Here is a 19,395-nt window from a genome sequence, read left to right as displayed (position 1 = left end):
ATAAAAACTTCTAAATCCTGTTTACTAAGCCCGTAAAACTCTTCTGGGATCGGAAAAGTTTCACAGCGCAGTTAGATTAAATATAGCTTGATAAACCGCTGATTAAAATTTTAACGCCTGAATGAAACCTCACGGCAAGGTATCGCAAACGATCAACTTTACAGTATGACTCTCCCGTATTTTTTTCAAGCTAGGAAGACTTGCTCTAAAGGTGTTTCTAGGGACACCCTATGTGTAATTTTGATTTTTCATAATGATTTTAAAATGCTAGTAATTAAAGCGGGTGGGCAAGCGCTCAGCGTGATTTTGGGTCAATTTGGTGCGTCATTTGTTTGCAAATAGAGATCAATAATGCAGATTGCCGTAACTCTTCTTGTGATGTTACTACTGGCTTATAGTCTCTATTCTTGTAGTCCCAGCAAAAATAGACTAGATAATTTAAATCCGGAGAACGCAAAGGCTGCAAAATTGGTCCTAATTGGTGGATGTTACGTTCAGGAACGACCATACTACTCGGTAGTAAAACGGTTAAAAATATTTATTTCAACTCCAGCCAACTGTAATTAGGTACACATATGAACCGTAAACTTTAATTCAAATAGTGTTGCCATACCATTATGTTTTGTTAGTTCAAATATATATGTAACATAGAACATAGACTACTTAATAATTCATACGTGGCGCTGTACAGCCCCTAAGTTCACCACACATTTCTAACAACACAGAACACAATAAACCGTACATTGTGACCAAAACCAGAAACAACAAAGTAAAGCAAACGTTTGTGGACCACTCTGAACGCATCTAAAAGAAATATGTCGTATTTCTTGCAGTTTGGCTCCGTTCCAACCACACGCTTCTTGGGTTTATTTTGAGTACGCCGCTTCCAGTTGACGGCGCTAGCCTAATCGATTTAACGAATTGAATTTACACCAATTTCGCTCTAACTTTAACAAATACCTATGTTTGTAAGACCTGCAGTTCAACACTAGTTGTTTGTGCTGGAGAAACTTCTACTGCGAACCAGTGGGACCGATCTAATGAGCGCTAATGTCCCAAGTTCTGGAACCCAGGAATTCGTGTGATCACTAAAATGTACGTACACATGTGAAGTTTTACTCTCATATAACCCAAATTATTGATAGAATTTGATAATGAAGAAACTTGTGTTAATATAGTATCAGAGTAAGTTTGGAAGTGACTTGCATGCTATTGGGAATTTATTAAACTTTCTCAACTATGTTCGAAAATTCAATTTGGTTGCGCTTTTGTGTTCTAATTAAGATTTTGGTAAACAAGTTTCGTTTGCTGTTGACGAATTTCAGGCGCTTAAAAATTTTGTTTTTCTCGTTGCAGGATGACAATACATTTAATACTACTGTTTTCATCGGCGTGGTTAGTTAAAGGTCAGCCGGGAAGATGTGACCAAACACCACTACAGGCTACGGTACTTGAGCCTACGGAAGATAATGGCATTTACCACTTATACTTGGAGATACCAAACACAAATTCATCCACGCCTAAAACTTATACTCCGGACCAAACTTATGTTTGTGAGTTTTATATATTTTTTTATTGTTATTAGTAAGTTAAAATTATAAACTGAAGGCCTTATGTAGATTTGAGATTTATAAAAATATGGTAATACCTGACTAACATTATTTTACAAGCTATATGCCGAACAGCATATAATTGCTATCACTATTATGTCAGGCCCCAAGTGGTGTACTCTTGTAGATTGAAAACATGTAACAAACACGTGGTAATCACTGTTACTTTATGATATTACAAGCTGTAGTTGTCCATGTGCTGTATTACAATAAGTGCAATATTACAGGATATTTGTCAAACTGCAAATAATACCTACCTGTCACAATTTTGACAGGCGCAAGCGACTCACACGCTTCATTCAGAAATAAAAATACATTAAAACTTTTTCCCTATTTTCTAGTGACAATCCAAACAACGGATCTTGCCCGTCCATTTCGTTGGTTCATGATAACTGCTGAAGACCCTGATGTGGACAACAATATCTTCGAGTTCAGCCACAAGAACATAGATGTTGGCAGCCTCAAAACTTTGGACGTGGATAAGTCGCGATACAGTGAGAGATGTTCCATCTCTGTTGAAAATGCTGACAACTCTGACAAGACTAGAGTGGCGGTAATGTTACTACTCTCCAAATATACTCTCCTTATGTAATACCAAATATACTCCCTCATCTAATTTCCCTAGGTACTTCTTTATATAAGTACTCCTTCATATGCTGCATATTGCCTCATGTACCTAAATATAATAAATTCAAATGTTCTTACGATTATTTTTAAATTTCATTGAGTACCTAGTCTTCTGAGGGACGCTTTCCTTTGGTCAGCGATGGCCATGATTCCTCAATGTCCTGTTTTGTTGTTACTGAATACTGAAGCGCTGAAGGTGCCAAAATATTTAAAAAAGGCATTTTTTGTCAATCAGATTCACTGGGTGTCTCCAAAACAAAGTTCTAGAAACCAAACAGTGCGCATCCGTGCTATGGTGGCCGAAAACAATGAAGTTTGGCACACTGGCGATAATTTAACAGTTATTCTTTATAAGAATACTGATAAAGCACTGGATAGTCCACCTTTTCCTGTGCTGAAGTACTGCAACCTTTGTAGTGAAGCGAGGTATGAGGTGAGTTTAATCGTCAACCCTGAATTTATTAGCTAAATGCCTTACATTGTGGTCTATTCCTCTTCTTTACGGAGGTTTCAATTAAGTATGTAGTGAGTTTACACTGGAAAAAGTACACAAAGATACATATAAAAAACAATAATATTCGTCCGGATAAATACTATGTTACTCCACTGTATTTTTTTTGGAAGCCTAGCCTGAATATTTCTCTTATGTTGAATCTAAATTGTAATATTGGAGTGATTAAACGACAATATAACGCACTGAATTACTGAATCTATATTACATGGACGTTGGACCAACCTGATATTATACAGACCACACCAAACAGTTGACAAACAAACAATAATAATTCCAGGTGATATTCTACGGCAAATGGTCTCGGGTAGCCCACCCTCGCCACTACCCGAGTAAGCCGGATGAAAACGGTTACTCGCATATGGTGGGGTGTTCTCATGCATACAACTTCACGCTGTGGAAACAGGGTATCAATGCCAGTGATGGCTTGAAGGTGTTGGCTGAAGAGGGAGATAGCAGAGTCATGGAGAGGGATATTATTTCTAATGTGAGTTTTGGTAGGAATACCTACAAAACTTAACAATGTTATTAAGACAAGTATGCGCACGTAACCCACAGGTTTGGCGAGTTTGGGAATACTAATTCCAGATATTTTGAGTTTTTGGGTCCTAGATATGTACCTTCCTACTTACCTCTTAGGCATACTTATTGTCATGCTATTTATCCTTATTTTATTTTACTCACCTGTAAGTTATAGAAACATTTCTGTCAAATAATACTTATTGCAGCCAATTGTGATATTTTAGCAACAACGTAATAGCTACCTCTCTGTACCTTAAAAACTTACAAATCCACCGCTTTCAGATGGCACCAACAACCGGCACAAGAACTCTCATCCGCGGCAAGAGACGCCACCACCCGTACATGTCAGACGCCTCCCACGCACTCTTCAGGGTCGACAGGTTCCACCACCTGTTCTCCATAGCTGTCGGCATGAGACCATCCCCGGATTGGTTCCTGGGCACCTCGCAGTTTGAACTGTGCACGGATGACGGCTGGGTGGAGGAAGAACAGATACCTTTGTTTCCTTGGGATGCTGGCACGATGGATGGAGTGTCTTATGAGGTATGTGAATGGAATCTATTGTGTTTTGTCTTTAACAAGAATGGGTAGGTAGATAGGAATGTAGAAAGTATGTGATTTATTCTTCGCAACCTGTGGTGTTTATTACTTTACTATCGTTCTTGTTTATGTTAGGATAATACCTATTGATTAATATTTTTCGTAATCATCATATATACCTACATACGGCTAAAAGTAGATGTGTAAAGAGAATCATGTCATGTCAATTAATCATCATCAACAATACTAGCTTCTGCCAGCGGTTTCAGCCGCACCCCGGATAAAAAGTATGGGCTATCTAACACTAAAATAATTTTTCAAATCGTCTCGGTATTTCCTGAGTCCGTTCATACAACGAAAACAAACTCTTCAGCTTAATAATATTAGTAGGTATAGATAAGGAATGTAGACATTTTAATTTTCAAATTAGTAAATTAGTATACCTACATACTTCTGTCATTTGTAGTCAGTCAAAACAGTATCGACGCCTCGTGACAACGTGGAGAGAGTGGAGGTGGGCTCGTTTGACAAGGACTCTCCGTTCTACCAGATGAACCTGAACGAGCTGAAGCCATTTGCTCTGCTGAAAGTCAGGAGACTGGACGTCTTCCCCTTGATAGGGGCTGAGTGTAGTGAGACTGAGGAAGGTAATTAGATAGATAGATTTATCTACTCTAATATTTAATGATACATATAAATATTTGCGTATTTCTTTATAATTTTCTGAGTAAATAAAAAACGTTTTAGAAGAACCTGATGAAACACCAGAGGAAGAAGAAGAAGAAGAAGATGAAAATGAGTAAGTATTACATGAACATCATTACATTGCTTCATTTTAACATTCACTGTAATTGATTGTACATGTAATTCTGAGGCCATATTCCCCTCACCTCCTCTGATCCAATAGTACCTACCCAAAAAAGTATATTTAATTTGTCGCCATTAAGTTTGGTACGAACACACTTCTCACACAAATATTCTACATTCTATAATGTATTAATCTTCTTATATATAAAAATGAATTGCTGTTCGTTAGTCTGACTAAAACTCGAGATTGGCTGGACCGATTTGGCTTTTCTTGGTTTTAAAATGTTTGTAGAGTTCCAGGGAAGGTTTAAACGATACGAAGTTCGCGGGATCAGCTAGTAAGAATATATATTTTAAAACATACACCTAATCGTCATCGCACCTACGCCATGAGTACCTTATTTACCAAGTTTAATTTACCAAGTTCTTCAGCCCTAACTTCTGACGTCACTATTCCAGACCCCAAGAAGAGCCCTTACTAGCTGAAGTGAAACAAGACTTGGGTGAAGACAGATGCTCCATCAGTGAATGGGGTGCCTGGTCTCCCTGTGTCCTGGACAGAGGAAACTGCGGACTTGGAGAGAGGAGTAGGAAACGATATCCATTGCAGGCTAACATTTATGGTGGGAATTATGAGGTAAGTTATTGATAACTAGACGTTTTAAAACGGTTTCACCCGGGTCCCGTTGTAAACTACTGCGCGTATCGGGACAAGATATGTATATCCTATGTAACTAGGGATCACTGCAGCTCTCCACCGGTGAAATAATTTTTAAATCAAATGTGATTTTTGAGTTCATCCACAAACAAACATAAATACATATTTTGCCTATTTATAAAAAAAATGTATTATGTATAGCTAGATATGTCCCAGTTGGTGAAGTTGTTTTACATGTATTACTAACTATTATAGTAATCTGTGGTATTACTTTGTTTTGTTAAAAGATTTGCTGTCATTTGATGACGTCATTTTTCTTAATATACGTCTAAACGTTAACTCAGAATATGTGTATGAAAATAATAGTTGCAGTCACAATATAGTTTCTGCTTGACACGTCGTGGAAACCAAGTTTCATACTAAAACACGAAATAGACAAACTAGTACGAGGTTTGCAATAGGTACTGAAGTTTATGACTACAATGTGTCAAAACTGGAACGAGTGGTTTAGTTTCCAACAGTAAAAAATACCTCGTAAATCTTGAAAAAACTCGTGCTTGACCTAATCATAATATTCTTGTCATAATATTTTCACTACAGTTATGACGATAAATTAAACACGATTGCTTGCTTCTTATCATATACATAAGTACATACCCGAATTATTACATGGTAAATAATAATTAATCATTTTGAACTAGTTGCGAATTCGTTGACGCGAGAATCGAACCCGCTTCTTGCAGTTTACCAGTGCGCGACTTGCCTTCGAATGAACCGTCTCTAAGAGATGAATGACCTCATAACGAGTTAAGAACGTTATAAAACCAACAAAATGTAGGTACTCTAATCACAGAATAAGTAGGTAGTGTTATCACAATGATATCTCTTTATCTTTCAACACAATGATTTAATTACTTACTATTTTCGTAACACATACTTCATTAAAATCAACACTAAATAATTAGAGCATTCATCCATTGTTTCAGTATCAAGATAATACACAAGCGCAGCCGATGAGCAGCAACTGTGAAGATCAAGATACTAAGTTAGTTGAATATGAGAATTGTTTCGTCGATTGTTATTAGAACGGATGCATAAGAAAAGCAACTACATGAATAGACGGGTATTTTATTTCTGTACTTACCTGGATTGACTAGGCGTGGACTCGGAACAGGTTTAGGTCGCGGAGAGATTCTGTCTTCTCGTTTTTGCGCGAAAATAACCAGTTGGAAGTTGCCGGCCGGCAACCGAGCGGGCCCGAGCGACGCCAGGCGGCGCCACTGTCAACATTGTTTGTGCTCGTCGAGTATGAACATAGGCGCGGATAGCGCATGCTCCGAGCGCAACGGCCCGCCTCGCGCGCTATCCAACTTGTTGATTGTTCACTCACTTCACGCTAGTTCAGTCGCGAACGATGCGCCGGGTGGTCGCGTCTCGCGTACGCACCGTTGTCGCTCCGAACTTCGAAATTGTTTTACGAAAATATGTGAAGTTTCCAAATTCAAAATTGTGTAGAACTACCGTGCCGAACGTGTTTAATTGTAATCAGTCCATGTAAAACGTTATAAATAGGTAGTTTTAAGTCATTGAAACTTAATAGGCTTACTCGTTTTACCTGCATGCCTCGTCCCACGTCTGAGCGGTTACCTACCTTATCGGATAAACGAACATTTTTCAAATGGATGTGCGTTTGAAATCTGTGATAGTGTGCGTGTTATGTGTTTTAAGACTTCGTGAAAGCGTTGTAGGAGATTGTGACAAGTTTTTACTATAGTGACGTGCTCGGAGTAGTGATACGATAAAGTTGAATTACCTCAAGTCAAGAATCATGTTCGTGCGCGGGAGTGAGGGGGGCTTCCTCACCGCGTTGTTGCTCTATTCGCTAGCGGTGGCGTCGGCGCAATACACAAAAGGTAAAAACTGCTTTCTTACCTGTGCACACGCAGCCCTACGTTTGTCGTGGTGCTTTGTTCTATTGCCTTTTGTTCGCTTCTTGGAACGTCTTTTGAATTTTTAAAATGAGTGCCTAAATGACGTCATAAACAAGTTCTGAGGTTCGTACTCTTACTTATTCTCGGTTTTAGAGTCTAGGTAGGAATGTGGTATTTTATCTTGGTAATTTTCCGGATATTATATTGCAATATCGATGGTCAATTTACATGAATGAAGTGTTTGTTTCCTGTTTCTTGGTAAAAGCGAGTGACTAAGTAAAATGACTGTTACTGACGACAGTGACGGCCGCTTGATAACGGAATTTTACGATAAGACGGGCGCACCTATCAATAAATTCTTACCTGCTATACTTAGATATCACGCTGGTAAATAATAATAAGCGTTGTTGCTTGAGAGATAAGTAAGCGGTTGTAGTGAGTCGGCCGTAGGTTCCTTTAAATACCTAGTAGTAATAATACCCCTTTGCAGAGGAATTTGTAATGTTTGACTTGAAGGCGGTTGGTAATGTACCTTCTCTCAGTAAACCTGCCTACTCGTGTTTTATTTACTTGATAAAAATAAGTTAAGTGAGTACCTAACTAAGTACTTGTATTGACAATGACGGTTTTTCCAGTCTGGTAAGTTAATGGTATCTACTTGCTACATTATAGGTACCTACAAGAAATATTTTTTTACAAACTATGCATGGATGGTACCTACTTTTAAGATTACGCCATAAGCAATAAATATCTATTCTATTCTAAAAGATGCGTAAAATAATAACAACTCAGCAGGTAGGTAAGAAGGTTACCTTCCCATGGGAAAATTTCTCACAAAATTATTGTCATTTGTTATCTTTAAAGTCATTTGTGCCATAAAACCAGTTTTTAGACGTCTTCTAATTTCGAGACTTGTTATTATTAAACACGTGTCATTTTTATAAAAACACCAGGTTTATAGGTATACCTATCCACCTACCCATTCACCCATTTAGTAAATTGCTTAGGTTTTTCTCAGTAAGTATTATTTAACAGTAGGTACCTAATGTGTTAGGTAGCCAAGATACCTCTACCTAACTACTAAATTAGTTCCTAAATTACCTAGTTGGTAAATTAGTCAAGTCATATGAATCACCATAGGTAGGAAGTTGTGCAATAGTACCTACTTACCCATCTGAGAAAAAGTGCCGCTAAAAGAACACGTCATTTAAATCGAATACGTAATCCGAAGTATTTTTTAATTACTTACAAGAAGACCTACATTTATCTTCCTCAATTTTATTTATAAAGTTCGTTGCTTCAAAGACTGGTTTAATTCAATACATTTATTTTTACGAAGATTGTCTTGAATCATTCACCTTCAGAATCTATCCAGGGTTATGTATGATTATGCACATGTTCTAAATAATGTCTGTCTAGAATGTGTATCTTATCGACTCAATTACTTAGTCATTATTAACAACCTGTCATTTGACAAATTAGGAAATAAACAACATGTTTAACTCATTAATCATGCGAAAACATTAAACAAAGTAGGTAAAGAAGGTACCTATATAGGGATAGTAACCATTCAAGTTGATTTAAGAATGCACTGACAAGGTTTTCACTATTTCTTCCGCGCTCCATTCAAGGGCCGAAATTCTCTGGTCGATGACGAAAGATAAAGATGATAAAAGATAGGCTAATAAAACGGAATAGCTGAACAGTTTATTTGTTTGCTCGAACACCGATACTCAGAAACTAAAAATTACACAATACGCATATGTACATGTAGATATTTTTTTGGATAAACAGTGGCAAACTTAGGTACTCGCTTCTTGTAAAGCACTGGTACTCAGCTGAATCCGGTTAGACTGGAAGCCGACCCCAACATGATTGGGAAAAAGGCTCGGAGGATGATGAGTGGCAAACTTAGGTAACACTGAAGGCACGTAAAATTAACAAAAATACGGTCGATTAGCATTAGCACGACGTGGTAGGTCTGTTGGTGAAACTGCAAAGCACAACTAGTTGAGTAAGTATTTAATAATAAAATAATTCTCCAAGAGGTCAGCTATTAGCAAAGATGGTCGATAAAGTCATTTGTCTCGGTGAAAGGCGATCGTGCCCATGGCAGGCTATTGTTTCTCAGAATTGCTCCGGCCAGGAGTATGAAAGTCCCCTTCATATGACCCAGATACCCATGTATTCATGGCTAGAAAGGTTTCAGCTGTCTAGTTATCGTTTATTAAATCACCTTCATGTGATCTTTTCGTTATTTTCTATTGCGTAAGTAGGTATTAGCTAGCCCTTTCTTGTCCGACAAAAGTTATTGTTCTAAAAATATAGTCGTAGCTTCTACCACCTTATGTTGCCCTGTTACGCAATGTGGAAAGCCTTCAGTTCTTTCTTAAGACCTAACAAGACTTAGTACACTATCTGAAAACAACGCATAAGCATTTAATTGAATGAACGAATTTACTCCCAAAAATCTGTCTAAATCTAAGCTTGATTTAAGATAACATATTGTATCGACGATAAAACACTTAACAAGAGAGGACACTTAACTTTGATTTCTAAAGTATCACAAGTCCAATTGTTTTCCTCTCTTCTATACCATGACAAAATAGGAAAACGGCGCATTAAATATTGAAACTTAAAGTGTGAACAATAAGGTTCCAATTTCATAACCTGAATAGGAGTTCCTAAATTAAACCGTAAGTTTTTTTTTTCGCTCAGCGTTCGCGAAGCTGGCTGCCAAACATTTTAAAACATGCACAACAAACAAGGTTATGAGTTTGCAGGTCCTACTCCTAGCTACTTATTATGTACCACAGAGTTGCTAAGCCTTTCTGAGAACAATAGCAATCCCGACGGAGCCAAACCCACGACTCGTTCAAGTATAAGTATGAACTGTACCTTTCAATAAACCGGTAACAAACAGACTTGGTTACACTCGACTCGATATTTACATTCAATATGCAAGCTTATTCATTACGTTTGTGAAATTTTATGTGCCAGGAGCAAGTTTCAAACACTCGAACAGAAAAGTAGGTTTAAGTTTGGGAATGCAATTAGATGTGCTTTGATTAACTGACTTGTATTAACATTTAAATCCAACAATAACAAAGCCCTTTCAATTTATACTTGTATCTTAACACATTTCGTAAAGTTTTTATTTAGCAATCAGCAGAGAGCCTTCAGCATTCAGTAGTAAACTTGTTGTTTTAAAATTATAAATAAAATACGGTAAAATACGCTCCGTAAGCCCTGTTCAGTCATGTATGACCCTCAGTAACACGAGCGTCCCACCAATAATAATTTCCTGTCCCTCACACAATAAGCCATTCATTAGCCTTAATTTATGCTCCTTGCTCTCACCTCAACCACTGACAATTTCTACAACATATGCCGAGTTTTATTCAGTACTTTTTATACATTGCGGACTCCCTTCGAGTTATTACGAAGAGGTTATGAACTGAAGTGGTAATGGAGAGCAAAGTTTGCGGTGCGGCGCGTTTGTGCGCTTAGTGGTCTGTGTATGGCTTCTGTGACACGGCTGCCTATGTGATGACGTCATCATGCAACCGGACCATTCAATGGCCGCGGAATGCATGCAACATGGCTGACATTTTTATGAAAGGTAACAATAAAACCGAGTTTTGGTTTCAAAGCGGTCAGTTGTCAAAAATGTGAATGACTTTTTTGCATACTGTATTGATTTTGAAAACTTGTTGGAAAATAATGACTAGCTCTTATACTTAATTACCTAGCTAGCTATTTCGTCATGCTTCAGCGAAAATCAAAAGCTGTGAATTTATTTTCAGTACGATGAACCTAATTTGGAGCAGTCGAATGCCGAATTCAATTCAGAACATTATAATTGGGACAAAACGTATTGTGCTGAAGCAGAGATGTTACAATACAAAATGCACGATATCATGTCCAATTTATTAGTTAGGTCATGCACCTAAGATTATGAAATCTTCTAAGTAGGTACAGATTTACTGAGAATAAATAAATGTGGAAGGTTATCACCTAGCGATAGATTGCCTGAGTATCGCATTAACCTATTTCCGTCAATCGGCATCGGCACAATAGCGATAAAATGAAAATTGCAATCGAACGTGTCAGATGCAAACTATAGCAGATGCAACAAGAATTTGCCTTTTTGATTTTATTAATATTTAACATTAATGTCATGTTTAAACAAATTAATAATTTATTTTGGTAACTCATTCGATTGATGAGCTGTCTGCATGATTATTTAATTAATTAAATAAATATGTGTGATAATAAAGCTCGGTTCATTTGAACTGTTGACAAAAGTAGGGATGTCCGACTGTCGTTCGAATTTTGAATACATATTTTGCGAATTTGGAAATTTCCGCGCCTACAAAATCCATCGCCATCTTGAATAAAGAATGCACCCAATTTCTAGATACATTCTGTTCGAATTTCAAAATCAAACTTATAGTTCAGTTGGCACAACGTATTCTAAGTTCTAACTCCCAGAATATTTTAAACACCATTTTACTTAGCAACAGTCAGTACGCATTCACGTTACCTGCACCGCATAGATCAAATATTAAAATCAGAGCGGCCACTTCGCTATCGGACGCACTTTTTGCCAGGAACGGGCAAACCAGCCGTGCTATCGATGATATGATAACACGAGTTGTTTCGACCCGCCTAGTAAAACAGTCCGTTACGTGATTATCGTCACGCGAACTGACGTAGGTACAAACATAGGTATTATAATAATAAATATGATGACTTCCAAAAATATTCCCGGCTGTAATTTTAAGCGTAATTATGTACCTTTTATCTTTACGGAAAATGAGCGTTTCATTACTATTTTTGGTGTATATTTTCGTAGTCGATTGTAGAAGCTTAAAAATAACATTGTTGTCAAAAACAAACGGACATTAAAATATATAAAATCAGGCTAAACTTTTAGAAAATCATAGTCTTAATCAGATTTCCAGATCACTAGAGACGAAAACATCGAATTTCAATAAAACACAAAAATAACTGAAAGAAACCTACAACATCGTTTAAAACACAAAAGCAAGGCACATTAAATAAAATACATGTTCTAGAATTGAATATTGTGAAACGAAAAAGGATTTTCTTATGAAATTTCTACGTGAATGCATAAAGGTAAGTATACACAAGGTAATTCGATCATGCCTATGTATGCGTTGACATCTTAAGTAAGCACCTAATGGCAATCCTATGTTTCTGCTCTTTGAGTGGATCGAACACTGATGCTTTTCTCTTCAATGTTATAGTTCATGTGACGTCTGCGTCAATTTTAATGTATTGAGCGTGGACGTTTTGGGATTTGTTTGTCGTATAATATATGTACTCATAAGTACAAAGTATAATAATAATAATAATGTCGGGACACCTTTTTCACACACGGTCGGTTAGCCCCATGGTAAGTTATTTATTAACTTGTGTTATGGGTGCTAACACAACTGATAAACTACATATAGCTACATATTTATAAATACATATAACACCCAGACCACGGCCAACAAGCATGCTCATCACACAAATGTCGACCGAACCGGGAATCGAACCCGGGACCTCAGGTTCGGCGGTCCGGCATGATGACCATTGCGCCATCGAGGTCGTCAAACGTACACGTATATGTACTTTAAAAAAATGTAATGGTATGAAAGAAGTGTTTCCATATTTGGCCGACGCATCTCAAACTTGCCATCGCTGGGACCAAAAAATCCGACATCAGATTTTTCCGCCACATTTTGACTTAACCGATGTCAAAACTACTCAACACTCCCGCTTAATTAAAGTTAAACTCCTAATTGGAATTCTAGCTAAACACAAATCCTAGTAACGAGTAGAACAAATTTAAATGTCCAAAGGCTATTTGTATTTTCTGCGCCAAACAGTAACTGTTAATCTTGCTGCCTCGGAAAACTGAGATAGTTCAAAGAATTACTGGGGCCGAGTACGACAAATATAAATACCTTCGCTGTTTTAGATGCACAAATACGAGGATATTGCTTAGTTTGTCTGCACTATGTGCACTTTGCTTTTTATCTTTGCTGAGTACTAAGCCAGTATCACATTATGTGATTTATGTGCGTTGAGAAGTCTCTCCGTCCCGTGCTTCGAGCTTAAGCCTTAGCTTTGCATCAACAGACACGGGATCTAAGACTGGTTTTAATTAGAATTAATGCATCCATCGAAAGGCATTAACTATTGATCGATACAATTGGCTTATCTTAAGTCTTCTTTGAATGTTAGTCTCACTGCAGCTTTTTGCAAAGTCGTCTATTACAACTATGTACGCTAGTAAATTTCCTAGAGTTTACACAATGCATAAATCGTCTGCTATCGCCAATCAAGAATATCCGTTCACGACTGTCGGGAATCTAACAAGATATCATCTCCAATATTAAGTTTCTTTGCGCAGCTGCATAGATGGCTATCGCTTTTAAAAATGCTTAAAATTATATCGTAATGAGTTTCCATTACTTCTAGTGGGGCCATTTAGCTTTACGGGCTATGTTGAGAGTAGAAAAGTGCTCAGAGAAAACTAGCATTATGTTTATCCGTTGCCGTAGTGGGTACCTGTAGATTTTCACTCATGTTCACAGATTATCTAGGTTCTAGAAAATGGGTATACTCTGTGGTAAGATATTCAGTGTTAAAGGTCCGTTAAAGTATTTATTGAAATGGGAACTGAGCGACTTAAAGTCTTTGCGAAGCATAATCGAGTAGCTAAATCTTCTTATAGTTTTATCTCACGTTTTTATCGATGAAAGACGGCTAAGTACTAAAAGGAAAGTACATCAACTTATTTTCAGTCTGAGATGGTTGTTTTTCTTTCAATTTACTGCTAAGTATTTAAGCTGCTCAGACTGCCTGGACAGTATTAAATATTTGCTCTTATTTATTCGCACTAGGTTTAAACGCAATTGAATATTGTCATTAGCCCTGGAAAACCATCGTATTGACCTAGTGAACATCCTCAACATCATTTGAACAGTTGTAATTAAGCCAGCGGATATCACAATGGATCCCTATTAGAGTTCAGCTATACGTTTCTCAAGGGTATCGTAGAAGGCGATATAGCCTACAATCGGCTGGCCGAAACCTTCCGATTATTGCCGAACTATCCACCCACTAGATTGGCTAAGAAAACTGGGTCTGTTTGTCCAACTGTTCACGGAAATGTAATGAAACTTGGAGTTTGTTCAAAATGTTAGCGAGATTTTGGCGAAGCGATTTTTACTATGAAACGAAACACGAACAATCCTGGAATATAGAATTTCAAATTGTGATATTGGAAGAGGGGGAGTATTAAAGTAGGCTGCTGAGGCGCCACTTATTCATTGAGCGCTATAATTAGGACCAATTTTTGTTAAACTTTCTTAAGCATTCTGTCAACTTAGTCAAGCAGTAAATGAAGTCTACAAAATCACAATCTGCTTCCTTAGAGCTTACAACAAACAATAGTAATTAATCGGGCCATATACAACAATAGATCCCTATTAAACGAACATCGACTCAATGCTCCCCGAGGGTATCGTTCCCGCAAAGCCATATCGCTCGATTTAAAAATAGACCCCCACGATTACAACCTTCCGTAGTGACAGGATTTTAATTGATTTTCGAGGTGACACGATTGTTAGTCTTTCTTCGGCGACTACTTTCCCGAAATTAACTTAAAATTACTTAGAAAATCAACAGGTTCAAGTGTACTAGAAGTTTGAACTTTGTACTTAGAAATTGTTTTCAGAGAATGTAGACATTTGTCGAGAATTTATTACCAACTTTCAAGGTTATTGATTAAGGACAGACTAAAGAATAAAATCTTTAAAAATAAATTGCCTGTTCTAGCGAGTTCTATCCCGTGTTAGTTACCGTTGAAACTAGTTTCGATAGCTTCCGATTGCTTTTCGCTCTCACAATAGAGGCTTAATATCGACCTGCCTGCGAATAACGTACTTGTTATCGGTTTGTTAATTGTAAACGATCGCGCGAGCAGCTGGCGAGCTGTCATTCGTGAAATAACTGACGGTTATACGCGGCGTATGATTAGGTACGCGTACTCTCAGAAGTGGATGACGAGCGCTGTCGAGAGCCATCATAACAGGCTTTGAAATGAAGTGCGTTTCGCGCCAAGTAGCTACTATTAGTACTAGACCTCCGGCCGTGATTGCTCATTGTTGGGCAACTCACAATGCCCAATCAATGTCCATTCGCGCCCACAGAACGTTTTGGCAGCAATAACCATCGCATTTTACGTGAATCTTTTAACTCCGAGAATATCAACTTAATTACTGGGGAATTTGAGCTCTTCTTAATGCTATAAAATATAGCATATTTAGAAGTAAAGGAATGGGTATTTTTGAAGGTCTGCCGTTAATTTTAATAGCGAAGACTTTGCTGTATTCAGGGCACGGTGCAATCATCGGAATTCTTGGTCCGTCTCCCTTTATACGGATATTTTACCCCATCCCCATAAATGGCGCCATTAAAAAGCTAAGACCGGGGAGGAAACGGAGCTACTTAAATATACTTTGCACGAATGCGCAAATTGATATAAAATACTTCATCTTTTGATATTTGTCTGACTGAAATATAGTCGCCCGCCCACAAAGATGCTTTATTTTCAATGTAAGTATTCAATATTCGGTTTCGCGTTGTTTTAATAAATGATTTTTTTCTTTTTTTTTTTTTAATCAGTTTAACGATAAAATCCACTTTTCTAATCATATTTGCTAATTTAATTTTTAACACCTATTTGAATATTTAGGTACAAATTGAAGTAGGTGTATGTACTTGATTTGAACACCTTTAACATTTAAAGGGAAAATGGAAGCTTGGTTATTAATAATTAAGTAAAAACAATTCATGATTTCCTTGACCTTTTGCTGTTGGAGCTTCTAGGAAGTACTGTGATATTATAATTCTGTCCTTTTCAAAGAGAAATAATGATAACCCTCCGAAAAATACTCCAATGTGACAAATTGTGTAGTCATCACAATTTGTCACATTGGAGTATTCTAGAACAGTATTTTTTATAAATATATGCACATTAAGTAAAGATGTAAAAAAATCTTGCTGTTTTACCCGTGGTTTCACTCGCGTCCCGTGGGAACTACTGTCCGTACCCGGATAAAATATAGTCTTTATTAGAATTTTGCAAAGAGGTTCACTAGTTTCGGAGCCAAACATAAAAATGTTTCCCTTTTATCATATTCGTGTAGATATCTAGATATAACCAAGTCTGTTAGCCTCAGTGGATTGTCTGGAGTCGCGGTCATTCTGTGGCGACTGGTTCGTGACTGGAAGGTCAGTCAGCCTCAAGACTGATGCTCCTTACATAACCGCGCTTCCTTCACTGTAATTATATCCGATTAATGCTATTACGTGATTATATAAGGAATTTAGCATTTTACTTAGTATATTGTTGTTGGTAGTAATAACTTTATGTTTAGAAAGTATCAGGAATTTGATGTCTTTTCAAAACGGGTATGGATCTGGTTCAAGAAAAGATGGAACAAGGGACAAAGTAAGGATCGTGTCAAATCGTGTGACTCTTATAGTGGAAAATAAGTCTTGAATTTTACAAAATACATCACTAAATAAAAAAGTACTTTATTATTCCCCTCTAAGAAAACTAACTCTAAGTTGAACAGCACTTAATACATTATGCAAAACAACATTATGTCTAGCTATAAAACTTTTTGTCTTTTTTCGCAGTAACTGAAGAGTCATCGTCCTATCAATTGTGTGATGTGATAGACGAGAACGTAGATTGTTTTAACATAACATTGACTTTCAAATAAACCTTCGTAAATAACATATATCCCTGATCGGGGAAGGTAACTGAATCCGTGACGCCTACCGGTACCGGTCCCGAAAGGACAAAGAATCTATTACGCTCTTGACAGCCTCTATTTTTAGTTTTCGTTCCCCTAAAATTTTTGGTGAGAATAAAATTCAGTTTAAGGGTTGGTAATACCTAGGTATATCAGACGAGCTATTCCCAGTAGAGATAAATGAAATCATTACCGAATTTTTGAAGACCCAAGTTTCCAAAAGAAACCAGCGTTCACGAGGAGCACAGTTCTAGCACCGGGGATAGTTTAACTACATCCCTTACAACGAAATGATTATATTTGAGTATGGCTAAGGTAAAAATATTTGCCTTATCCATATAAAGAACCTTGGTTTTCTAAACTTTATTCATATTAATAATATTTTTGATTAGCGTCAAGATACGTTGCGTTTGGTTACACGCTTCAAGTACTTTCATTCCGTGTTCGATGTTGCGTCATGTTTTTTTATCTTTTAAAGATCCTAAAAAAAACTTTCTGGTCTCACGTGGTTTCAAGTGCTTGTGTGCCCAATCAACAAAAAATACTTTTATCAAGAAAAAGTTAAACTTCTAAAAGACATTCGGCAATTAAGGCTGATTTACATTGAGTCAGTAACTGACGTCAGTGTAGGCGCCGAAAACTGACGCGTGCTATTTACACGAAGTCAGTGTAGTGTCAGTGTTTCGTCAGTAGTACTGTACTGACTTCAAATCAATTTACACGATGGCAGTGCCGGGTCAGCACTGACTTGTCAGTGGACTGACGTCAGTTACTGACTCAATGTAAATCAGCCATTACTTAATGTCTAGCAATATTTGCTAGAACTTCCGTCATATTTTTTGTAAAAAAGGTGTCTTATATCTGACGCCTTCAAAGTAATTCCAAGCAATTTGTCTTCGCATTTCACAACTCCATTAGCAATGTCATCCCTCCAACTTGTGGCCTGTCGTTTAAATATCAATCATTAAATGTTTTCCTCAGCATTTATCATAATTACTTACTGCTTCCGAATTTCAAGCCCCATCTAGAGTGTAATGTGGCGTTGTATAATTAGTGTTGGCATACCCTTTCAGTTTTTTGCGTTGCTTAGTCTATTAAGCAAACACGTGCAAACATTCGTCCAGTCGTGTTAGAGGGATGTTTTTCAACACGCTAGCCCGGCTTTGACACGTGTTGCCATGAAACTGTGACATGTTATGAAAGTGGAATATCTCCCGTCCCGTAGGGCTGCCCCACATCGTTTCCTGCAGCGTCGCTAGCTTTCCTGCTTGTGACAACCCTGTTCATAACAATCTCGTTTTGTTATTCGGTTCATACGGGCAGTTTGGAATTTTAATACATTCAGTGTTTTGCTGGAAATTGAGGATTTGTTATTAATTAACGCAATTATTCAATTTAATGGCGAAATTGCTTTGTCAAGTTCAGGCTTGCATAACGATTAGGTAACAATTGCATTATTTAGTATGGTTAATGTATTTGGGTCTTTTGGAATATGTTGTTACTGTAGAGTTTTTTGCTAGTTAGTGTAAAGTAATGCAGTGTGAATTTAACGTTCCGCCGTGCTAGCCAAAAACTAATAAAACTGCGGGTGTCTTGTGGCCTCATATTTTACGCGAGCCACCGCGACAGCCCTGTCATTCCCATAGTATTGTTATTAAATTTTATCACCGCAAGTTTAGAGCGCTATTCATTATATTACATTTTATTTGGGGTGCGACTTGCGACATTTTTATTCAGAATTACATTGTTAAATTTTGTGCAAACAACAATCAGCGTTCTTGTAACCTCAATTTATGACGTCTGACGTACTTGAATAGGCGCCATTTTACTCGATTAAAGTAACGATAAAGTCATAATCAGTGTTTATTTGAGACATCGACCATTTCTTAACATTGAAGTATGAAACACAAGTAGCTACCTACATAATGAGCGATAGTTGTTTATCAACTACTGATAATACTCACTTCTTTTTTTTGGTTCATAAGGAGTACAAATAGCAACTGTTTAATTGATAGCAACGTTGTTCTCCAACCTAGGTCAGTGTACCCGGAACACGTTAATGAATGAGTCATTTTACTCCGTAATGTTATTTGCTGATCAATCATTAAAACAAACTTTAGTCCACAGACTGAGTAAGGAATTCTATTAAACTCTTCGCGACAAACTTCGGAGGCATCTCAACAACTTTGAAGGACTACCTACTTAGTATCTAAGAGGCATTTTATAAGCTCCACTCACCCTCCGCCCTCGACTTCGCTCAACAGCCAAAATTCGGCTTAAACTTGCCGGAATTGTTATCCAGTTTGCAATTACAATTGTATACTTCGCAAATTCAAACATATAC

General features: G+C 37.3%; 2 protein-coding genes and 1 long non-coding RNA gene across 3 annotated transcripts in view; 2 read left to right on the top strand and 1 right to left on the bottom strand.

The window, feature by feature from the left end:
* The first annotated feature begins 846 nt into the window (after positions 1-846).
* On the top strand, positions 847-6,393 carry LOC124640788 (spondin-2-like). Its single transcript, XM_047178714.1, has 10 exons — positions 847-1,095; positions 1,357-1,553; positions 1,952-2,163; positions 2,473-2,670; positions 3,029-3,235; positions 3,553-3,813; positions 4,277-4,457; positions 4,558-4,609; positions 5,077-5,254; positions 6,262-6,393. Coding segments are annotated over exons 1-10 (1,587 nt in total). The 5' UTR covers positions 847-1,093; the 3' UTR covers positions 6,361-6,393.
* On the bottom strand, positions 6,168-6,680 carry LOC124640789. Its single transcript, XR_006985595.1, has 2 exons — positions 6,420-6,680; positions 6,168-6,299 (listed from the first exon to the last, which is right to left on the bottom strand). It is a non-coding gene; the product is annotated as an uncharacterized LOC124640789 (long non-coding RNA).
* Positions 6,681-6,710: 30 nt separating this feature from the next.
* LOC124640787 (DE-cadherin) overlaps positions 6,711-19,395 on the top strand; it is a 228,051-nt gene continuing 215,366 nt past the window's right edge. Inside the window, exon 1 of the mRNA XM_047178713.1 lies at positions 6,711-7,188. Within this exon, the coding sequence (XP_047034669.1) occupies positions 7,104-7,188 (85 nt within the window). The 5' untranslated portion in view covers positions 6,711-7,103. The remainder of the gene's footprint in view (positions 7,189-19,395) is intronic.

Source organism: Helicoverpa zea, chromosome 21, assembly GCF_022581195.2.
Source record: "Helicoverpa zea isolate HzStark_Cry1AcR chromosome 21, ilHelZeax1.1, whole genome shotgun sequence".
NCBI classification, from domain to species: domain Eukaryota; kingdom Metazoa; phylum Arthropoda; class Insecta; order Lepidoptera; family Noctuidae; genus Helicoverpa; species Helicoverpa zea.
The sequence above is the reverse complement of the archived record's forward strand: the minus strand, read 5'-3'. Positions and strand labels throughout refer to the sequence as shown.